Here is a 21,143-nt window from a genome sequence, read left to right on the forward strand (position 1 = left end):
ATGTCTATAGAGAGGTCCAGCCCCCCGATGCAACTTGACCACTGTGTCCAGCCGAGACAAATCAACATCAGAAAGGCCTTAGCAGCTCTACTACAGTGGAAGACCTATTGACTTAATATTGGTTAATCAGGTCTTAGTGTTTGCAACTTGAGCCCTTCATAAGAGGTAATCGAACAATTGGCCAGGTAAGCAGGTGGGAGGCTCCCCTTACTCAGAGAGTAAGGTCCTAATTAAGTAACCACCTTTCATGCTTTCCTAGACACCAATTAGATCAATTAATCTAATATGACTTGCTCATGTCGGTTCACTCTCGACTTGATTGAGGAGGTTTTGATTTAGGTCTCAATTGGGTTTGCTACATCACATGTAAACCTATCTACCCGACTCTCATTCACATCACATGCAAACGGCGCATTGCAGGCAGTTATAATCGCAGCAATAATTAAAGCTAAACTTTAACTAGGTGATGATCATGGATTCTAATTAGGTCGTATTACAAGCACATGCACATCAATCGATCAAGTGGTCTTCAACTCTTGAATTGGTTCCAAGCCTTCTTGATTCGATCCTTGATCAACTCTTGATCCCATCGCCATCAACCGCTTAGATCACCTTTCATCTCATGCCTTTGCTTCAGCTTGATCGTTGATGTACATCACATCACAGAAATACAACCAGATGTAAAATAAAAATAAAAATAAATTACATCTCCTTTTAGGAGGCACGCAGGCCTCTCAAAACATCAAATAAGATGCATGCAAGCATCTGAAAAATTACATGACATCGCAGATCACATCGCAGGTCATTACATTTGATACCAAAAGAGTTTGAATCCTATGATCATCACCGTATGCAACAATTATAATTTTCAGATCTGAAAACTAACTAATTGTATCATGACATAGGTCGCTGATCATGCTAATCATGATTCTAAACTTTGTAATCCCATTAACAATGCATTTAGAATCATCTTTTTATCACATAAAAATCAGCATGCAAAAAATCAGCACCCCTGAAAAATCTGCATGCAGAATTTTTCAGCATGCATGATCATTCAATTTTCAGATCTAATATGCCTTTAGATATTTAATTCTTACCTTAATCTACGAAGCCTAGGCTCTGATACCACTGTTGGGAACCCGCCCATGCCGCTGATATTTCAAAAATTAAATCAGATGGCAGCGGAAGAGGCATGTGCGGGATCGACGTTCATCGCATGAACGTTGTTTCGAGACCTTTCGTAATTAGGTAAGAATTAAAACTTTTAAAACTAATAGAAAGATCAAATCTTCACCTTGCGCGGGTAGATGATCACCGCAAATTTGAATTCGTGGTTTTGGAAGAGGGTTCGCTTGAAGCCGTTCAAACGTCCGGCCTCTACGGGTATCCACACGAAGTAGAGGACCGATCAATATTTTCTTGTCTCCCCGGGGTGCTAGCTCCCTTGCAGAGACTTCCTTTGATGGCTGATCTCCTCTCTTTCTTTCAACTCTTGAAAGTGCTTGAGAGGAGGAAGAAGAAGGATGAAGAAGAGGAAGAAGAAAGAACCCCACGCAGCCTTCTTTTGTTCCTTGCATTGGATGAAGGAAGGGAAGGGGAGGAGGCCGCCAACACTTGGAGATCCTTTTCCCTTGCTTGCGGCTGAACTAAGAGAGGAGAGGGGCTGGTGGCGGCAGCAAGAGGGGGAAGAGAGCACACACCTAGGGCGCCGGCCCTAGGTCCCTTTTTATAAGCATCAAGGGCTCCTACAAGTTAGGAGCCCTTGACAACCTTCTTTCTTTGGAGCGCCGGCCCCTTCTCTCTTCTTGTCGCCCTAACCAATTGGAGAGGGGCTGATGCCCCTCTTACTTGGTTAGCCTAATCCTCTTCCAAAGAGGATTAGGTGCCTCTCTCATGGTTTAATCCTAATCTAATTAGGATTAGCCAATTTTGGGTTCAATCTATGCTAGTCCTAATTCAATTAGGACTTGAATGAACCATGACTCAATTGAACTCTTCAATCCTAATCCAATTAGGAGTCATGTTGATTCATTAGATTAATAATTAATTTAGACTTAAGGAATCCTAATCCAATTAGGATGTATTTAATTTTAGTCCTAATCCAATTAGGACTCTATTTGAATCCGAAGTCCTAATCCAATTAGGATTTCTAGGAATCCTACTCCAAGTAGGAATCCAATTTTAATTCAAAATTCCTAATCTCATTAGGATTGTAGGAATCCTATTCTAAGTAGGAATCCCAGTCCTACTCCAACTAGGATTCCCAGTCCTAATCCAATTAGGACTCTAGGAATCCTACTCGAAGTAGGATTTGTGTTTAAGTCCAATTAATTAATTCCCTTTGTTCCTTCTTCAACTTATTATCAATCAAATTGATTACTTGTGATTCCTAATCACGATTTCAACCATCGGATCGGTCAATACTTCTAGTGTGTGTGACCCCATAGGTTCTATTCTGACTGGTAGTGAGATATATTGTGATCTCTATCACTATATCATTGAAAACTCCTTTCAATGGGTTGGAACGATTCCAACTCAACTCATTAGGGTTTATCGATCATCAAGATAATCCCTATGAGTCCCACCATCCACCAGTGACACCTAGCAGCATGTAGTGGCTACCCAGCAGAATGGAATGATGAACCTCTAGGTGCAGTTAACGTGTGATACAGTCCTACTATCGTGGATCCCTACAGGACGGAGGTCATGGACAACTCGTCAAACCCCATCGTCTGTCATATGTCAAGATTTATTCGACTCGAGTTCGATAGTGGAAAACTCTTTCTCCACTTTATATTACTGCCCTGGCCAAGGTCTTAGAACTCAGTCTAACAAATCACATAGGATCACTCCTCTTCTATCAAGGTCGATAGATTCCTTATAGGTGCATACCCTACTCCTACAGTGAACTTACTGCAGCCAATCTACACTGCATGGACCCATATGGCTAGAGACCATGTATGTGTGCAGTCAAACTACAATAACCTCACTGTGAGTAGCCGAAGCACCGCAGGTCAAAGGACCAGTCACACTACTGCAACATCAAGCAAGTCACTGACGAGTGGATAGACATCCAAGTGACTTCTTGTCTTGGTCACGCTCAGTACCCTTGTTCTCTAACAAGCACCTACACTATCACTTCAGTGTCCCTATACTGTGGACTCAAGTCTCATCCATCCAGAAGGAAAGTGATCTGTGCACTGATCGGATCGATCACCGTCCTCGTGATGATCCATTGATTAGGAGCATTTAGAAATTAATCACCAATGATACATGGCTCAAATTCTCAACTCTTGAGAATATGTATCATCATCTTATTAATTCCTTGAACGATTCATAGACACATAAATAATATGAATGAAAAGATGCCTTTTATTTATTCAATAATAAACAGTCAAGTACAAAATTATGTCCCTAGAATCAACAATGTGTCAGCCAAATTGGCTTCTAGGGCATACATCTAACATAAATGCTGGCATAATTTAGAACAGAAGCCTTTGCCTAAGCTATAAAATATTATCATATGGGTTTTGTTTCCAATTATTGTTTTGAGAAAGTAATGCAGTCTGAGAATTTACTTACCCTCTATCCTTCCCACCCCTAAATAAATAAATAAATAAAGCAAAATCCTTGCTGTATTAGAAAACTATTACAATATATTGAGAATTGTTAGTAGTAGAAGTAAAATTTAAACAAATATGAAGCATTTTAATAAATAGTTTTGAAATATAAAATCTTTTATCACGAAAGTGGAACTCATGTACTTTGAAAGTTCAGAAATAGTCTCATTGCTTTTTTTTTTCTTCTCCATTTTTTATAGTTCAGATGCCACCATCAGAGTTCAAATCCTAGACTTATTCTAAGAAGAAAGAGATGCCCACTAGTTGAACGAAGACTAGCCGGTCATAAAGAGTTTTAATACACCAACAAATTTTATTAAACTAAATGTTACTATTACAACACCGACTCTCAAGTTGGTACGTGTAATTGACTCTTTGTGATTGTTGCTAATAAAACCATATTGAGTTGTTTTGAAAATAAAATGATATGGGAACAGTAATTTAAACTTTTTTTTTATTCTTTCTCTTTTTTGATTTCTTTTATTTGTTTTCTAAAAAATTAACACTAATAAAGATGCTAATTTAATTGAAAAGAATCTTCACAATAGTACAAAGAATATCAATCACATTCCAAAATTAAGTGCATCATAAAATACAGTCATAAAATATGCTAATCAAAATGGGAGAGTCATTTCCATTTAAATTCAAATTACCAATTTAACCATCACTAGTAGACATTCAATGGACTGGAACTATCAAATCCGGAGTTAATATAGGATTGAAAATTCATAGAAAGGTACGAATTGGCTGGTTATGGCCATATACTTAGTGTTAAATGTTTACCATGGCAGCTACTAAGCCAAATTTCTAAGTGCTAGAGTAGAAATATTTTCTCTTATAGAAATTGTAATGCTCTCTCAAGGAAGTCCTATCATACCAAAACAACAAATTCTTCCAAATAAAGAAGAGGGACTTAAGCCAAATCATGGAAAAATTGAATTCAAATATATCTCCATATCATAACTTTAATAAATGATAGCTCTATTTACTTTCTCTTCCTTTATATCTTAGTTCCTCAATTAAAGCTAATTGGGCTAGTCAGCTGCCCAGTACTTCAAGAGTGAAGTCCCAATTTTTTTTTTTTGACAAAGCTTACTAGTGAAGTTGGAGTGGAGTATAATATCTTAACATTTATAACTACATTCATTTGTTGACAATCAGCAATACATTTTGTTAACATTTTGCTAGTGAAGTCCCCTTTTTGTATTTTACTAATCACAATTTTTATAAATTTCAGATCCTAATATGAATAACTGTAATTACTATTTAGATATATTACAAATACTTTTACATCAAGAATAAACATGAATAATATAGTTGTTTTTATTTAATTATTTTTTTTATCCTTTTTAATAATTTAATGCATCATAATACCAACATAGTCTAAAATATCCGGCTCCCCTTATACATAAATCCAGAATTCTCCCCCTAATAACGTAAGAAACTAACAGCCTAATTGGTATGATATTTTTCTATTTTTAATAAAAAATAGAAATATGGAAATTAAAGTAGGAAACATGTCCAATAAATATTTTTTTAATAAAATTTTAACTATTCTAAAAAATCTAAAAGTGAGAAATTTTTATGTCCATGCTTATTTTTAAAAGTAGGTTAACGCCTCCTAACTCTCCTATTTGCGCCTCCGGGCTCTCCTCTTCTTCCCACCCTGAGCTCATCCTAGTTCTATCTTCGCCTTGACCCTTAGACGTTCTGCCCGGCCCTCTGACACTTCACCTTGACCCTCCGCATAGATTTGGTATATGATAAATTAGAGGCGAGAAGTAGCGATGGAGAAGATGGGGGCAACCAGTGTTAAAAAAATAGCGATACTAAATATGGTACCTATTTTCAAAAATATAAAAAAATCAAAATGCTTTTCCTATTTCTAATTTATTTTTTTAAAAAAAAGATGCCAAATGGAATCTAATATATCCAATCAACAATTCAAATCAACACTTGCATGTTTAATATCTAATATTAATAAGCTTCATATCACTACTTAATACAAATGAAGGTGGCCCACCACTAATTGTATTGTCACCAAAACCATGCAAGGGAGTGGAAAAATAAGAAATCATCTCTAAGCATCCTTTAATTAAGCTAACCAAGCTAATTTCTAGTTAGTGGTTCTAACAAACTATTAAACAAACATTAACATGCTTCAAATTGGCACTTCAATACTTGTAAAAAAAAAAAAAAATTTCTTAGAACATAATTCCTTCTTTTGATATTTATATATTAAAAAAGGAACTACGAGCCCATGGTTCCCACTTGCTCCACGTGTCGCAGTACACCGTATTAATAAACTCACACTTTACCCACCATCATCTACCTTTCCTGAACACTGCGTGCTGCTCTCCATTCTCTCTCTGCCCCTCCTCACATGCATTAGCATGACTTTAACCATTCCAACGAATCCGAAATAGACGCGTGGACCCCACTGTACGATGACGTGGCGTTGACCGAGCCATAACCCAGTCAAAGAGTCGCCATTCCAACCCGACGCCCACAGCGGCGCCGTACTCTTCCATCCCATTGAATGCATCCCCCTTTCTATTTCCTTTCAAAATCCACTCGCTTACTCGGTCGTCGCTCTCCCCGGTCGCCGTTCTTCTCTCCGGTCCCGCCGAGATTGCTTCCACCCATCGGTCACGGGCTTTAGGTGAAACAGCAAACCGACGAAGAAGCCGTAGCTATATTAATGGACGGCTGCCCGACCCCATCGCGACGGCAGTGAGATAGCATGGACGGCGAGGATACTCCCACCCCCAGGAAGTCCCTCTGGCGCTCCGCCTCCTGGACCGCCCGCTCCTCCCCCACGTCCCAACCAAACCTGCCCCCGAACCCGGCCCGCCCGCCGGCGAAACTCGGCCGGCTCGCCCTCCCGCCTCTCCAGCCTCTCTCCGTCGCCCGCCGGCCGGTCCTGAACGAGTGGCCTCGCCCCGGCTCCGACGACTCCGGCGAGTGGCCGATTTGCCGGAATTGCCCTCCTCCGACGCCGTCGGCCGCCGGGTCGTCGTCGTCGTCGTCGTCGGCGGCGGCGGCGGCGACGGCGAGGGAGTGCTCCCGGGTGGCTGATCACGTCTACCTGGGGAGCGACGTGGCGGCGCGGGACAGGGACGTGCTCCGGCGGCACGGGATCACGCACGTGCTCAACTGCGTGGGGTCGGCGTGCCCGGAGTACTTCCGGGGGGAGCTGGTCTACAAGACGCTGTGGCTCCACGACTCCCCCGCGGAGGACATCACCAGCGTCCTCTACGACGCCTTCGACTACTTGGAGGACGTCCGGCTCCACCGCCCCGACGGCCGCGTCCTCGTCCACTGCCGCCGAGGCGCCTCCCGCTCCGCCGCGCTCGTTATCGCCTACCTCATGTGGCGCCAAGCCCTCTCCTTCGACGACGCCCTCCGCCGCGTCCGCGCCGCCCGGGCGGTCACCGACCCCAATCTCGGCTTCGCCGCGCAACTCCTTCAGTGTCAGAGCCGCGTCCACGCGCTGCCGCCCAGCCCCGGGTCGGCCCTCCGGGCCTACCGGATGGGCCCCCACTCCCCCTACGACCCTCTCCACCTCGTCCCCAAGGCCGTCGCCGACCGGCTTCCCCGATTCCTCGACTCCCGGGGGGCGTTTCTCGTCCACGTCCCGGCGGCGATCTACGTGTGGGTCGGCCGCGATTGCGAGCCGACCATGGCCGCCAGCGCCGGCGGGGCGGCGCTTCAGGTCGTCCGCTACGAGCGGGCCCAGGGGCCGATCGTCACCGTCCTGGAGGGCTCCGAGCCGCCCGACTTCTGGGCCGCCCTCCGTGACCCAAATTCTTCGAGCTCCGAAGCAACGGATCTTGATGTCGGGGTGGTCGGGAAGAGGAGGGTCGAGCTCTATGATCTTGATTTCGAGATCTTCCGGCGGGCGCTCAAGGGCGGCGTGGTGCCGCCGCTCCCGATGCCGGGGAGCGAGGCCGAGACCCGGCTTCCGGCGAGGGAGAGCGGGTGGAGCCGGTTGAGGCACAAGTTCTTGAAAGGTGGGATAAAGGAACTTGTGACAGCAGCAGCGGCAGCAGAGGTTGAAGGATCTAGTGATGAGCAATCAGTGACAGGGGATCAGGTTCCGTCGCCAGGCTCCTTCTCGGTCGAGTCGAGCACCACTCCATCGTCTTCGTCGGCTGACTCTTCTTCTACTCTGTTCACATTTTCTCCGGCATCGTCATCTTCTTCTGATTGGTACAATTCCTCGCCGCCGAGATTGGATTTATTTGGGACACCACTGATTCATCTTGATTCTAAGTCACTACCTTTGCACAAGAGAATGGAGAGGGAAAAAGATGCATCCGTTTCTGTTTCTTCTGGTGCTCCTCGGTCTCTAGCTGAGCGTAGAGGAACCAGGGCTCCCTCTCTTGCCCTGTTACCGGAGGCTGATGACAAGAAGGCGAAGATCTCCCCCAGAGATATAATAAGGGATTGGTGCTATTCTCCTCCTTTCATTTCAGAATTGGAAGAAGACCGAGGAACCATGGATATAGAGCAAAGGCTTTCATTGGATTCATCTCCAGACTGGATGGATGCTGAGGAAGAGAGTGTTAGCACTGAAGGTCATGCTCGGTTAACTCATGCAGTTCTTTTCAGGTGGCCTGATATGGAAAAAGTGGAAATAATTCACCCCGGGGTCCTCGACTCTGAATCCGTGTTTGTTTTGTTAGCACCGAAGTCTAAATCAGGTAGAAGAAAGACAAAGAAGAATATTATGTATGTCTGGCTAGGAAGACAGAGTCCGCAGATGAGCTGTGGCAGTGGGAGTGAGATGAGTGAAGGAGACGGAGATGATGGGCATACATATTTGCATAGGATTGGCACCGAGTTTTTTGATCATATGGGGCTTCCAGCCGATATTCCTGTACAGGTATCTAATAAATTCTTGAAAACAATGACTTGCATACCTGCACTGCAATTTTGATTATACACTGCACAAACTAACTTGTGGAAGTGACATGCTGATTATTACTTGCCTTTCAATAATTACTGTTATTTTTGCTGTTGATATTTATTGCAAAATGCAAAGGAAGCAAAAACCTTTTCATGTTATTTGGTTGGCAAATGATGTCATTATTTGATGTCTTTATAATGATAATTCTATATGGATTGACCTTTCAACTGAGGACAGATTCTAATGAAAATCTATGACAGTGTTAGATCTTTTGATGTCTAAACACATTTTGTTGCAAGTAGGGGAGTGAAGTGATGTACTTATACAATCTAAGCTTAGATCTTTGTTGTCATATGAGGACTTGATCACTGCAGCTGCAATAAAATTATACACTATCTATCTCAACCTTTCCGGCTAAGATTGAGAAAGGAAATAAAGGGATTATGATGTGGTTTTCCTGTCATGATTCCAACTGAGAAGTACTATACAGTTCTTACTTTTAACTTATAAAGGGCTAGAAAGTAGTTACCTTCAACTGTACTTTAATAACAAATGTAACTCATATTTGTAAACTCACTAATATAGATTGTTCTTAAATTATTTTTATGGATCCCAGCTGTTTATACCAGGCTTCATGGTTATGGTAAAGAATGCCATAAGATACAACTTCTCTTCCTTATGTAGGTTGAAGAGCTGATATTCAATTCATGATTTCTGCCTTCTTTGACTAAATATGGAAAGCCAACTGGGATGAGCTTCTTAACTTATATGGAACCCAACATGTATAATTGCCTTTGCTATCTTTTGTAGCATCATGGAGTAGAATCCCCTTTTGTTTCACTCTTTTAGGGTTTGAACTATCTAGAGTGGGTTAGCCTTGTAATTTTGTTATTTTACTGGCATAGGTTTGGCCCATAGAATAAGATGTGTCGAGTCATATCACCCATTTAATAAACATGTCAATCTAGTGTTTGAATATTTGATCCCTTTTAAAGTGGTCATGTTTACCATGTTTCGATGTTCTGGTAGTTTATCACCCAAGGTGTTTAACGGAGGAGTTAACACCCTTTTAAGTCAGTTTGCATATGTTATGTGCATTTTCAACCTAACCCTTTAGAAAGTCAATAATTATGGTTTAATGCTTTTGATGACCATAAATCCATTATTATCCTGATGTAGGGCTAATCAAATGAGCAAGCCATTAGTGAGTAGCTCGTGTTCTGCTCTCTGTTCAGCTTGAAAAGGACTTGCTGTCAGAAAACAAGCTGAGAATGAAATTTGCCTAGCTTATTCGGTGGTTGGTTCAAATAAACTCGAAATACAATCACTAGTATATTTCATGTATTAATTTAGTTACTAATTAGAATAGAAATTTGATTTTTTGTATTTATTTATTACGCACTAACATATTTTATATAAAGAACTGTGCCTCTTGACAACGTTTAACCATAACAACCATAATTATAGAGCCTTTTCTCTAACTATTTCAAATCAGCTTTATACAAATCCTCATTCACCACGTATTTTTATTTAGGCTACCTCTAATATTATTTCAAGCTATTCCATATATTTTCATAGTTCTTTCAATGTGATCTTAGGTCTTACCCTCCTACTATATCCTTCAAAACAAATGGAAGTACCCTCCTACTATATCCTTCAAAACAAATTGCTGCTAATAGCTGTAATTGTTAATTGCTAATGAAAATTCCAACCAGTGCATTGATATAGAATAATGGAAATTAGCTCAAAGGAATTTCTTGATGGACCTCAAGGTTTAACAAGTCCTTTAGATGAGTTTGTTGTAGACAACTTGTGTTTGACTTGAAATTAACTTAATTGAGCTTATGCTTAGTTTGATTATAAAAGAAGCCAAGCTTAAGCATGGCCCTAGTTTGCTAATTTCTGCTTGTTTACACCCATATCTTGATGGATGTCCATGATTAAATTTATACATCCTCTTTAGCTTGCTACATGGCTTTGAAGCCCTTTCTATTCTAACAAGTTGATAAAATATCTACCAATTGCTCTTATAGAAGGGTTTTGCCCACCCATGGTTGTAAAGACTTAACAAATGGTCAGAGTGTCCTTCACTCTTAAAGGAGACTTCCACCATTCAATACATGCTCGAAACTAAACATTGCCCTTATAGAGGGCTTTTGTCCATCTCATGTCGAGGCTCATTCCTTCCCAAGCCAATTGAATCTTAATTTATCCTTGTAAAGGACTTTCATCTATGTAATCACTGTGCTTATATGCATTAATACCATGGTCTGAATTGAGCCAGCCCTCATTCCTAATGGGCTATTGCCCAATCAACAAAATAATACAGTCTAAACCAGATTTTGTAGTTTGGATTGAATCCAACTTTCATCTTACAGCTGTGCTCATTTGCACCTAATCCAAGGGTTGAATTAATATTGGCCCTTATTCTAGATAGATCTTTCATCCACGATGATTGAATGGTAGAGACTAAAGTTGTTTTACTCTCAAAGAGGGCTTTCATGCATCTAACAATGGCATATCCACATCTGGCCATTTTTGATCAAGATTATTCCCAGCTCTAATTTTCAAGGGGATTTTTAAACAACAATGATACTCATCTAACACTTAATGTCATAGTCCGATATAAAATTGACCCCTATTGGCGAAAAATGTTTCTACCCATCTAATGGTGACTCTTTTATGTATATCAATCCAATGATCAAGTGCTATGGTCATCTACTTTTCGAGGAAATTTTTCTTGAAAAGGCTCCTTTCTGAAAGCTATCCTGAGAAGATGATTGTTTTGCTGCCTTTTTTAAAGCTTAGGTCGACCCTTTAGTCTCTTGCATAATAAGGGGTGTTCTCTTTCACTTTGAGAGGAAAGGAAAAGACCAAGCCTTGCCTTCTTAGGCCTTTTCAATCCACTTGACCCTAATAGTCCTATCAAATCACTCTAATTAAGCCATAAAAAATCCTTACTCTCCGTTTTTGGATGAGATGTCTCAACTAGGTCTTTCAAGGTGAGCTTACATAATGCTTTTCTTTCTTTCTTTTTCTTAACTCCCTTGCTCTCAGATGCATAAGGGATGCATGCCTATCTTTCTCTTTTCTTTATTCTTTTGTCTCACTCTTTCTTCTATGATAGGTGTATGGAGCATTGTGCCTAGTGTACCATAGGTCTTGATTGATAATACATCTCATCCTGTTTATTTCATGGGTAATTGCCCCCTTTAATGGGTCCCCAACCAAACTTTTCTTTCATTGCTAAATTGGGCTTAGCGACCTCGGAAACAGCGTCACCCTTGTTTCAAAGTAATGAAGTGTAATATAGAAAACTTCGAACTTTTAACGAAAATGGCCTTTTAGTCCTTGAGAGGGGCTTATTCTCCTGGAGCTGAATTAACACAGGATTTTGAGTTTTTATGGAGCTAGATTAAAGAGGACTTTGAATCTTTCTCAAATTCTTAATAGAAATTACCATATACGTAAACACAAAACAAATTCATGAAATGAAACTAGAGGAGAACTTTGGGTCTCTCATGATAAAATAGGTATTTTTATCCTTTGGAACTAAATGCAAGGAGAATATAAATCCTCCAAGAAGTAAGAAACCTCATATTTAAGTTTGATTAGCTAAGTGAATGCTTAAAATAAATGATCATCGCATATGGAACTTGGAACTTGGAATTAAGCTTTCTAAGTATTTCATAGCTAAATGGGGGCTCCACAGTGTCCAATTAAAGGAGGATATTATTCCTCCATGAACAAAGTATAGGTTTTAGGCTTGTGCATAGATATGACAAGGAATATTCCTAGAAACAAACTTGAAGAAGAGACTTAAGCGCCTGGAAGCCAATGCTTGACAACTCAATCTTTTAGGTTGAAGTCTCATGTTGGAACTTAGTCTCTCTGAAAAAATAACTGAGCTTAGAGCATGGATTTTTGAGTTTACAATATTGTTAAAGTCTTTGGACTCAACTAGTTTCCCTACTAAAGGTTTTGGCACTATAATGTTCGGTTTGGACTTTGAAGGATTCTTTCCTTTTGATCTGGTAATGTTAAATTACATTTAGCCCTCTAGGCCCAGCTTGCATGGATAAATGTAGGTACAAATCTCTACATGTATGACGCAAAGGAGTATGTGTGTTCAATCCTCCTGGATAATTAACTAATTCAGCTTTGGCCTGGTGACATAGCACAAGCATGAGAGCGCAAAGAAACAAGATAAACACCATCTATTCAAAACAAGCCCAAGGCTAGAAAAGGAACAGTATCATCCGGAACTCATAGATCTATTTTGGCTTCACAATGGAAAACTACAACTTTCTTTTTGAAAGGAAAAAAAAGAAAAGCAGTTTCATTAATAAGAAGAAATAGTTCAGACTCATGAGAGACTCCTTACATATAGGACATAGAACTTCTATTGAAATATGTTCTAGTATAGTTATACAATAAAAACTAAACTGAAGTGCTGCTAGGTAATGATTCTTACTTCTATGGAATAAAGGGAGGCTTACTTTCACATGGTTATGTCACTAACACATATTGACTGTCTGACAAGAAAACTTGAAAGAAATCTATGTCCCAAGCTATCGGGTGGTGTCATGAATGGTAGCAAGCAGGGTCGGCAGAATTGTCCCGGACCGGGCAGTTCCGGCCATTCTGACTAGTACCGGCAGCTCATGGGTACGGTTCCGGCAATGGAAACAAAAATCGTTACTGGTGCCGGAGAAAAAGGAAAGAGAGAGTGAGCGGGCGAGGGAGAGGGAGGGAGGCCGGCGGAGGCCGCGGGAGGCGAGGCCGCGGCCGGTTCTCCTATTTCGAACGAAACAGGGGTCCGGCCGGTTCCTCTATTTCGAACGAAACAGGGGTTCGGCCGGTTCCCTTGTCATGTTGTGACTCCCTTGTTTACAACTTTGATACCATTGAAATTATATTTGATCATGGTTAATGGATAAAAGTTGTACCTTTAATAAATTCTTTATCAACTGCCATGTCCATATCAAATTCACTTTGTTGACATTCCCAGCATGTTGAAGCACCAACCTTCAATGTGTAAGGGAAAAGTTCCACCTTCTTTAACCTGCAATTTTTCATGTAATCAGAGAACCTCTTGATTTCAGCAACCCAGTCAAGGAAGCCTTGGTATTCTATTGTCTCTTAAAAGCTGGAAGATTTATCTTCATATGATAGTCTTCATCTTGGTGTCTTGTTCATGTAGCATCTCTTTGAATAATAACTTCATCAAGCTCCTCACTACTACACCCTTCTTTGTAGGGTTGAAATTGGCTATTTAGCTTATTCATTGGATCACAATCCATGTGACTGCAAGCACCATCATCATCACAGTACATAAGTTGATCTAGAGAGAGTTGATTCGACCCATCAACTTCGTAGTAGATTGATCTTTGAGTCACCTTGAGTGATGTGCTAAACACATCTTGAGTCACTTATTAACCATTTGTTGTGTTGTTCTTGGAGGTGCCATTGCTTTTATTTGTTGTTGAATGCTGTTAGGCCAAGGAAGAACTCACTTTGATACCACCTAATGTTAACATCATCCTCTTAAAACAAGGCCAAATCTAAAAACAAAAAACTGTCTTCTTTAGCTCACAAATCAACCTTGGCTTCACAACAGAATACCACAACTTTCTCAAGAGAAAAAAAGGAAAAATAATGTTATTAATAAGAAAGAATAATTTAGCCTCACTGTAAAGACATCTTATATAGGCGACAGTTTCCTTGACAACTCAAATAAAGTTATAAATAGGACTCTATTCTAGCAGTTATGAAATAAGGAAACTAGACTGTTGCTGGGTAATAATTCCTACTCATTGTGGGAACAAAAAGAGCCTCACTTTTACTTGGTCATGTCACCAGCTAACACATGTTGATCTATCCGAAATAAGGGAACCCTAAAGAAACCTACATCCCAAGCTATTAGCTGGTGTTTTCGTAAATTTTGGCGACTTTGCAAGTCTTCTAATTTAATGATGACTTTGCCCAGCAGGCCTGTTCCAACTTGAACTTTACTGATCCCATCAATGATTGAACTCATCCTTGGCATGATTTGCATTTCCTAGGCCCTGAGTCCATCTTCTGTAAGCTTAAAGGGGACTAATCCTTTGGTTTAAACCCTCCATGAGTTCTGTTGTGGTTGAAATCTGGCCTGAGGGTGACCACGCTGGAAGAAGCTGAGTGAGGTCTGCTTGGTCGGAATTGGGTGCCTCCATGCTAGAGTAGGACGATCCATTTTGCCTCCCATCAAGTTCAATCTATTGGATCTAGCTAGGAGAACTTAAATTGATTGAATCTTGTTGGTGATTTTCTTCTGAATACAATTTGATTTAGTCTTTGAGCCAGCTAAAAAGAAAATGTAGCACAGCCCTTCAACTCCTGTCATGTAACTAGTTATGTCCCTTGAATACTTTGAATTTCACACTATCTTTGTTTTCAATACATATGGGATTTTAGGAATTGTAGGATAGGGCTAGGATACATGTAAGGTACTCATTTGGAGTATCATATTTTTAGAAATTAAAAAAAGGCTTCATATACTTCTTAGATATATTTAGGGTTTTTTTTTTACTTTTAATGGATGCTAACCTTTTAATTATGGATCTGATGTATGGCTAATTTTAGAATATGTAACATTGATGTTATTTTATGGAGTAAGTATGGACCATGTCCTATAGATTTTTTATCATGACCAAATGATGGAGTTTTTCGATGTTGATGTTGCCAAAAGCTTGAGAACAGTAGTTTGATGGCATGGTATGTTTTATTAGCATATTTCAGTCATATCCTGTTTTATTCTTTCGAGATTTGTCATACTGGTGCATCAAACCATGTTATGTTCATGTGCATGCTGCATAAACATAATGAAGTGGACAAAATAATAGATTTTGTGGATGCTGTTGATATTGTATTATGTTTTATTGTTGTGTTCTAGAATTACATTCTTTTAACTATTTGTTATATTGGTATCATGTCATGTTGCATCCATTTGCTTGCTTCATAGGTTACTATGAAGCAATTTTGGACTTAATCCTCTGAGTCTACTCAAAGGTTTACTATCTAAACCCTAAGGTATTACCTTTTGACTAAGTTCTCCAAGTGACTAAGTCATTTGATTGTTCTATTGTTGTATTCTAGAATTACTATATATATATATTTAAAGATTTGTTATTGTTATCATATAATGTTGGATCCATTTACTTTCTTCATAGGTTACTATGAAGTAATTTTGGGCCTAATCCTCTGAGTCTACTCAAAGGCTTACTCTCTAAACCCTTGAGTATTACCTTTTGACTAATTTCTCCATATGACTAAATCATTTGAGGCTTTGAGCTTGACATATTTAAATTTGGACTTGATTACCTGAGTATAACTAAATTTAAAATGTTATAGTGTTTTTCCATGTGAACCCTGTTAAATTATTCTTGATTAGTCCTCTGAGTTTAGTTAATTATGAAGATGGTCATTTGATCCTCTTAAACAAATCATAAGCAAAGCAAAAATGGCCTTCATCTCATAAAATAGGGAAATTCGAAACAAAATGATCTCCACATCATTAGATTGTGCATAATGAAAATAGAGATTGTGTGCTCTTTGCCAAGCCATATATTACTGAGCAATTTATGGAAAAAACGTTTTTCTTCTACTCTTCTTTTCAGCACTTCAGAACATGATCTCGTAATTGGAAATGCCCCAAGATGGGCAATAATCAATAGTAGCTTTTGATCCTATTGGAAGCCATATATATGTGAGTACGATAATTTCTTGATCAAAATTATCCTTATCTCTCTAAGGAATCATTTCCTTTTGAGAGATGGCCTGTGGTCCCAAACCAAGAACAAACCCAATCTGACTTGACCTATTGTTACCCGTAGTTGTGGAGCAGTACAAAGGAGAATATAAAAGAAAAGAATATGGTGTCTTCTTTTCTGTTCTTCTTTTTCTTCATTTTTTCTACTTTGAGAAGAAATGATGTCTTCTACTTGGCCTCCACATTGTGAATTCAGTCCAATGCTGTTTTTCTTGCATCAAAAATCTTAATTTGTTTGCAGATTATTGCCGATATTGCATATCTGAAATAAATTCTAGATCTTAATAAGTGTAGAATCAACCTTTTGTTTCTTTACTAAATTAAAGTCAGTGACTGTCAATGACTAAGATTACAGACTTGTCCTAGATCTAAATGGGCACGAAAAAAATGAGTTGCATGCAGGTAGTCTCAAAGTGATAAATTTTTTCCTCAACAACCTATTTCTTGTAAGGTTGTCAGAAAACAGGTGTTTAAGATTGGTATCGTGTGTCATTAATGTCATACGTCTTGAGCGAGGGGTATTTGAGTGGACTATCAAAAGTAATAATCTTGAAGTACTGACCCATATAGGTGCACAATGTGATGTTATCTTAATTGTTGCATATGATTGAAATGGTAATCCAAATGGTAAATGGAGGTAGAATGTTAGAAACCATCAAAGAAGTAAATGCAATATGTATAGTCTCTAATAGAAGGTGACGTATTTGGTCCCTGAATGATTATGAACAATACCAAAATTATTAGAAGAATTCATTTCACTAGATAAAAGCATATGGTCAAGTGCTTTGACCATAACCATACCGATTAAATCATATGCAAGTATCATAGTTTTTGACATTCTTTGAAAATCTGCCCGTCAATTTAACATCAGCTATTGACCAGTTTTCTCAGGACCTGGGCCCTTCATCAGTGTTGTTTGATAACAAACGCTGGTCAACCAAAAGTATTGAAGAAGACAGAGACTAAAACTAGAAGCCGATAAATGATCTAGTATAAGGTGCTCTAAATCAGATGGACTAGGCTCTGGAACTAAAAATTGAAGGTTTTAAAGTAAAGAATGGGAATGTGACAGAGATAATCTTACTGATTAATCTCCCTCACTCTTAGGTTGGACCTAGTCCTTTGGCCTATATGAGGATAAACATTGCATAAAACATGTAAAAGAAAAGGGAGACATGGAGTAGGCTCACTCATAAAAGTTCATACGAGGAATGTATAGGACATTTGGAAGAGTTGGCAAGTCTGTAGGTTTCACTACACTATATCTGAATCAAGTAGAAATATGGTTTAATGGGGCCAATCTATGATATTGATCTAGGAGGTCAGGGGCATTGATCATGCGGTTAGACTGGAGAAACCTAGTTTTGTATCTTTTCTTGTCTAGAATCGAACATATGAGGTCAATGAAGCAGGAGACATTGATGATGATGGAAAATTGGAACTATTTGTGTCATCACAGAAACTTTTCAAACATTGTATAAATATGCTTGGCAAGCTGGCAAGCTGAGTAATAGATGCATTAGTAGCCACTCCAGTAAATGATTTCTAGGTGCATGCATGCCCAGCGAGTTCTATTAGGTTCTTTTTATCAGGCTTTGGAGAGATGAAAAGTGAAGGACCATGTGAGGGCCAGAAGATAAAGTACAGATATGTGCTTTTAGAAAATGATGTTATAATAATGAAGACATTGATGAGACAGCTCTACTTAAAATTTCAGGATTTTGGGCCTGAAATGAAGTCGAGGAACTGGATTGGAACAATTAAGATGACTACATATGTGTTATCCAATGATGTGGCTGTTGACAGTGACAAGCTACCGACTGTTTGCTCTCAATGTTAGCATGAACATCCCTAGCTAGCAAGAATTCATGAAGGGCATCATGAGGATTTTATTAGATGCAAGTGCAATGGTAAGATATCTAAATGCATGAAGACAGCTGGCAAGTGTGGCTAATCCAAAGAACCCAACTGTTAAAGAACCAAAAGTACAAGAAAATAATTTGGAATATATTTTCAAGGAGAGAACAAACAGTTAATGCCGAGCCTAATAAAGATCACAAGATGTATGTAAAAAAAAAAAATTAAATTAAAAGATGCAACAAATAAAAAATGAAAATATATAAACAAAAACATTTCACTTTTGGCAAATGGTGGCAAGATATATGGAAAATGGTCGCCAAGCTAAGGAACGTCAAAATGTCCAAAGAAAATACCAAAAGAAATTGCAAAATTTATATAAAAAAGTGAGAAAGTAGATCAGAGGGAAATATACCAGAAATCTAGGTTTTTCAGATGCTAACATGGCCATCTTGGCCATGTCTTATAGTGGTAATGAAATACTTTTTCCTAACAGGGCACTAGGTGGGTCAAAGATGCCACAGGAAGGTTGGGGAAGTTGAGTTTGGTGGTAGGCCAGTCTGAGCTTGCTGACAGTCATTAAATTATGCTGGAGAAAGGATGCCTTTGTATGAAAATATGGATCCGTCACCAAAGATCTTCACAACTTCCTTCAGTGAAAATATTGATGCACACACCTATGCTCAAAGGTCACATTGGAGATAATCAACCAATATCTCATGATAGATTTTCAAAGTTATCCTAAGAAGTCTTGAGGAGTATCATGAGGCTCTTATAACATAACGGCCCAGGAACATGGTTAAGTGGATTGCAATCATGTACCTGAAACCAGTAATGAGAATGATAAATCAAGTTCTCAATTTTACAACTAGAATAGGTTAATGCTCTTTCATGTAGAATGTGGCTGCCATACATCTATCAGCATGTATAGATAGTACATATAGCTAACAGTAACAAATGACAAGGTTGACAAGAGATAATATGCAAATATTGTTTTCTTGTCTCATAAGCCATTCAGCCATCTAGAACTGATAAAGAAGCATGCTAAGGCTTATGTGCGAATGTGAACAGAGGATTTCTTCCTTGTCGGTTTCATTGCTATCATATATTGGCCTGCAAAGGCCGTTTTAATGTACTTATGACACGATTACTTCAACATTGAGACTTCTAAAATGCCAAGTACGAGTGTCAAAGAAAATGTATTTTGCTGATCTGGGAGGAGTTATTTGCTCACCTATCCTAGTAGCACGTGTAAATGGGTCTTCCCAGAACTGGTTGAGTGTGGTGAAATTTTTTTGAGTTGCCAAGCAAGTTACGTAATTTTCTTTTTCACCTATGACCTATCTGTGCCATGAACATCTGGTCAGTTGACTCTACTTTGTAGTTTGTTTAAAACAAATATATGTTTTCAACATAACTTCTTCGTCTTTCTTCTTTTTGTTATGGTTTGTTTTGTAATTCAACCTGATTTTGTTGTTGCTGTTTTATTGTGTGATTGATAGATAATTAGAGAGGGCGAGGAGCCAGAGCAGTTCTTGAACCACCTGTTTTCATTTCACCAAGCTAACAAGAGTAGTCAGAGTTGATAATGCTAAAGATGACTTATGAGATTTGGAGCTCCAACTAATCTTTCCAAGCACAGAAGCAATGGTTGAACTGGATGAATCGCAGCAGGATAACACAAATAAAATTAATTTAGACAATTTCAATTCGATGTGAAAGTGTAACACGCATGATATTTAACGGTCAGTCAACACTGAAAGGTGTCAATGTATATGTCCAAATTCTGGGAACCATGAAATACATATATTTATGCTTGTCAACATAATGTCTGACTCCTTGAGTTTATTCACATAAATATTTACTTGGTGCAGATTACTTTAGGATTATAGCACAAGGGACAGGTGATTGAAGGTGTTGCAGACACACGCCACCACCAGACGATGTGAGACAAAGCACAACAAATTTCCTAATGGAGAAAATTAAATCATTGGGGGATAAATATAACAGACAAGAACTTGTAATTGTATGACCACACCTATGTGATGAAGTTGCGCAAATAAATTCTTTCAATGATATGTAAAAGTTTGGCATGTGGAATTCGGTTCATTTTTCTCATCAGGACCATTATGACTGAAGAAGATGTACAAGATATCACATATTGCTTCAAGAAATGGTTATTCTATCTCCTACAAGCAGGCACTCAGGCTTGTCAGTGCGAAAAGCATTATTAAGTGAAAAGATTGTGCCGTATGCTTGCGCAAAGCACATTTTCCATCAGAAATGCTAAAGATTGCTATAGAGGTGATAGTAGATCGGATGATATTCGTCCAAATTTATTTTCATATCTGAATCTATTAGATATGGATAGAAATTTGAGCATCCGACTGATATCTATATTCATATTTGTCAAAAAAAAATAGGTTTGAATAGATAACTATTCAATCCGTATTCAAATATCCGATTCCATTTTTAACTTTACCTAATTTTTTATAGTCTTATGAACTTTTAAGAAAAATAAACGACTATATTAATATGCTATTAACTTGATTTATCGTTCACTTCATAATATTTTTAGTTTTACGAATATAAAATTTAATAATTTAATTTATATTTATATTTGATTTGTATCCGTTTCTGTTTAAAACAAATATAGATATAAATTTTTGCATTCGACTAGCATTCCTATTTTTATCTATATTTATCAAACAAAACAAATATGGATATCGATATACTAGTATCCGATTCGATTTCAATCCTAGATTGCTGATTGTATTTCTATCAGCAATTGGCATGGCTTTATAAAGTTCATGAAAGTGCTTCTTCACATAAATAACTAGGTGCTAAACTAGCTCCACTCAATGCCGTAAAAGTCTTGGATGCCAGCACCTCATTGAGCTGGCACGTTAACATTGAATTACCAATCAAGGCAATTGAGAAAAAT

General features: G+C 38.9%; 1 protein-coding gene across 4 annotated transcripts; it reads left to right on the plus strand.

Annotated features, from left to right (window-relative positions):
• Positions 1 to 6,115: 6,115 nt before the first annotated feature.
• LOC103709950 (protein-tyrosine-phosphatase MKP1-like) lies at positions 6,116 to 20,518 on the plus strand. Of its 4 annotated transcripts, XR_003386249.4 has the most exons (3): positions 6,128 to 8,508; positions 19,702 to 19,944; positions 20,074 to 20,515. XR_003386249.4 is itself a non-coding variant. In XM_089930124.1 (2 exons), exons 1-2 carry the CDS (start codon positions 6,364 to 6,366, stop codon positions 15,560 to 15,562), a joined length of 2,172 nt encoding a protein of 723 aa, XP_089786250.1. In that variant the 5' UTR covers positions 6,116 to 6,363; the 3' UTR covers positions 15,563 to 18,458. The 4 variants fall into 4 exon arrangements, 3 of the variants coding, with proteins under 3 accessions (XP_089786250.1, XP_026661563.3, XP_008793723.3); XM_089930124.1 differs by lacking the exons at positions 19,702 to 19,944; positions 20,074 to 20,515 and adding an exon at positions 15,536 to 18,458 and having other exon boundaries at positions 6,116 to 8,508; XM_026805762.4 differs by lacking the exon at positions 19,702 to 19,944 and having other exon boundaries at positions 6,117 to 8,508; positions 20,074 to 20,518.
• The last annotated feature ends 625 nt before the right edge of the window (positions 20,519 to 21,143 follow it).

Source organism: Phoenix dactylifera, chromosome 4 (assembly GCF_051530095.1).
Source record: "Phoenix dactylifera cultivar Ajwa chromosome 4, Ajwa_hap1_PhDact_Kaust_v1.1, whole genome shotgun sequence".
In the NCBI taxonomy this organism is placed as follows: Eukaryota; Viridiplantae; Streptophyta; class Magnoliopsida; order Arecales; family Arecaceae; genus Phoenix; species Phoenix dactylifera.

Coding starts and splice junctions, on each gene's coding strand:
- LOC103709950 (XM_008795501.5), top strand. CDS start 6,364: ATGGACGGCGAGGATACTCCCACCCCCAGGAAGTCCCTCTGGCGCTCC. Junction 8,509..19,701: donor CAGCCGATATTCCTGTACAG/GTATCTAATAAA, acceptor TGTGATTGATAG/ATAATTAGAGAGGGCGAGGA.